The sequence below is a fragment of the Cricetulus griseus genome, unplaced genomic scaffold (assembly GCF_003668045.3).
Source record: "Cricetulus griseus strain 17A/GY unplaced genomic scaffold, alternate assembly CriGri-PICRH-1.0 unplaced_scaffold_524, whole genome shotgun sequence".
Taxonomy (NCBI): Eukaryota; Metazoa; Chordata; class Mammalia; order Rodentia; family Cricetidae; genus Cricetulus; species Cricetulus griseus.
Genome location: NW_023277280.1, coordinates 1,591 through 3,298, shown reverse-complemented (window position 1 = coordinate 3,298; position 1,708 = coordinate 1,591). Strand labels below are relative to the sequence as shown.

Sequence of the window (1,708 nt, the reverse complement as noted above, 5' to 3'; positions counted from 1 at the left end):
GGATGAACAACAAGATGCCTGGTTCTGTTTCTGAGAGAATGTTCCTCACTTTTATTGTGAAGCAGCCTTGTATACAAACTTTCAAAATCCCAGGTCAAGGTTTCACATCATGATCCTAGTGGGACAAGGTTAGGAAAACAGGAGGTACCTGTGGTTATACTGGAAAACAACTCTTAGAGACCCTACGGGGGCTGAGTCCCAACACTCAACACTCTAACTACACTTATGAAGGATGATAAACTCTAGGACATGCTAAAAGTGAATCAAGGGAAGCCCAAAAATCTGTGATTCCAAAGTCTTAGGTCTCAATGCAGCTGTAATTACTAATTAAATCACTCAATGTCTAGATGAAACAGAGCAGAGATGGATCAAAAGCTTCACTACTCCGGGTCACACAATGCTCACAGCTGGCAAGAGAATTAGCATGGACTCAACAGCATGCACCAAACCCCGGGAAGATAGTCTCAGGTCTTAAGTATCTTCCACAGCCATTGCTAGTTGAAGTCCAAAACCCAGGGAATACTGGCACTTAGAGAAAAGAGGTTTCCACTGTCATTTTAAAATAAGCATTTAAGATAAAAGCTGAAAGTTTGCACAAACAGAAAAAAAACCAGAATTAGGTAATGCTTAACAAATGCTACTAATTTAGTGTAATGTACAAAAATTACCACTTTTACTTGAGTATGCCTTAAGAAAAAAGTACAAATTGTATTTACATAATTATACACTTTGTCTTTGACTTCTTTTTCTTCTTTTTACCATCTTTGCTCATCTTTTCTTTATGTTTTCGAATATCTCGGACTAATGTATAGAAGGCATCATCAACACCCAGATTACATTACAATGCATTTTTTAATCTTCACCCTGCCAGGAGTCTTTCCTTCTTTGCTGATTCTTTTCAATCTGTACGGTCGGATCTCTCTCACCAATGTATAAAAAGCATCCTCCACTCTCTGTCTTGTCTTTGCTGAGGTTTCAATAAATGGAATCCCATAACTTCCTGCTAAGTCCTGAGCCTGTTTTGTGTCTACTGTTCTAGAAGGCAAATCACATTTATTCCCTACTAGGACCATAGGCACATCTTCAGAGTCTTTTACTCTTTTAATTTGTTCTCTAAAATGGTGAATAGCTTCAAATGATTTAGTGTTATTCATGGCAAATACACAAAGAAAGCCCTCCCCAGTCCTCATGTACTGGTCCCTCATTGCACTGTACTCCTCTTGACCTGCTGTGTCGAGAATGTCCAAGTGACAGATTTCTCTATCAATTACTACTTGTTTCCTGTAGGAGTCCTCTATTGTAGGATCATATTCATCCACAAAGAGATTCTGAATTAGCTGTATCGTCAAGGCACTCTTGCCTACGCCATCAGCTCCAACTACCACAAGTTTATATTCACTCATTTTCAGCAGGCCTCTCCCCGAGGCGTGCCCTGCCTCAGGCAACCGCTGCAGCCTTCAGGCCTGTGCCCTCTCACTTGCTCACTTGCTCCCTCGCTCTGGGTCCGAAATGGCAGGGGAGCCGGACTACGGCCGAGCCACCGCCTTCCTCCTCCTCCTATTCCGCTGCCTGCAGAATCGCAACAGTAGTAATTTTTAAACTAGGTCTGATCCAATTGATACCACCCAGAAACCTCTGAAAACCATTTAAAGTTTGACGGGTGTCCAGCCGAAGACTAATCTTTTGAGGGTGCACCCCCTTTGCCACA

The 1,708-nt window shown here is 42.0% G+C and overlaps 1 protein-coding gene across 1 annotated transcript; it reads right to left on the bottom strand.

Annotated features, from left to right (window-relative positions):
* Positions 1-687: 687 nt before the first annotated feature.
* LOC113838098 (GTPase KRas-like) lies at positions 688-1,403 on the bottom strand. The gene is made up of 2 exons (XM_035453879.1): positions 955-1,403; positions 688-830 (listed from the first exon to the last, which is right to left on the bottom strand). Exons 1-2 carry the CDS (start codon positions 1,401-1,403, stop codon positions 713-715), a joined length of 567 nt encoding a protein of 188 aa, XP_035309770.1. The 3' UTR covers positions 688-712.
* Between the last annotated feature and the right edge of the window lie 305 nt (positions 1,404-1,708).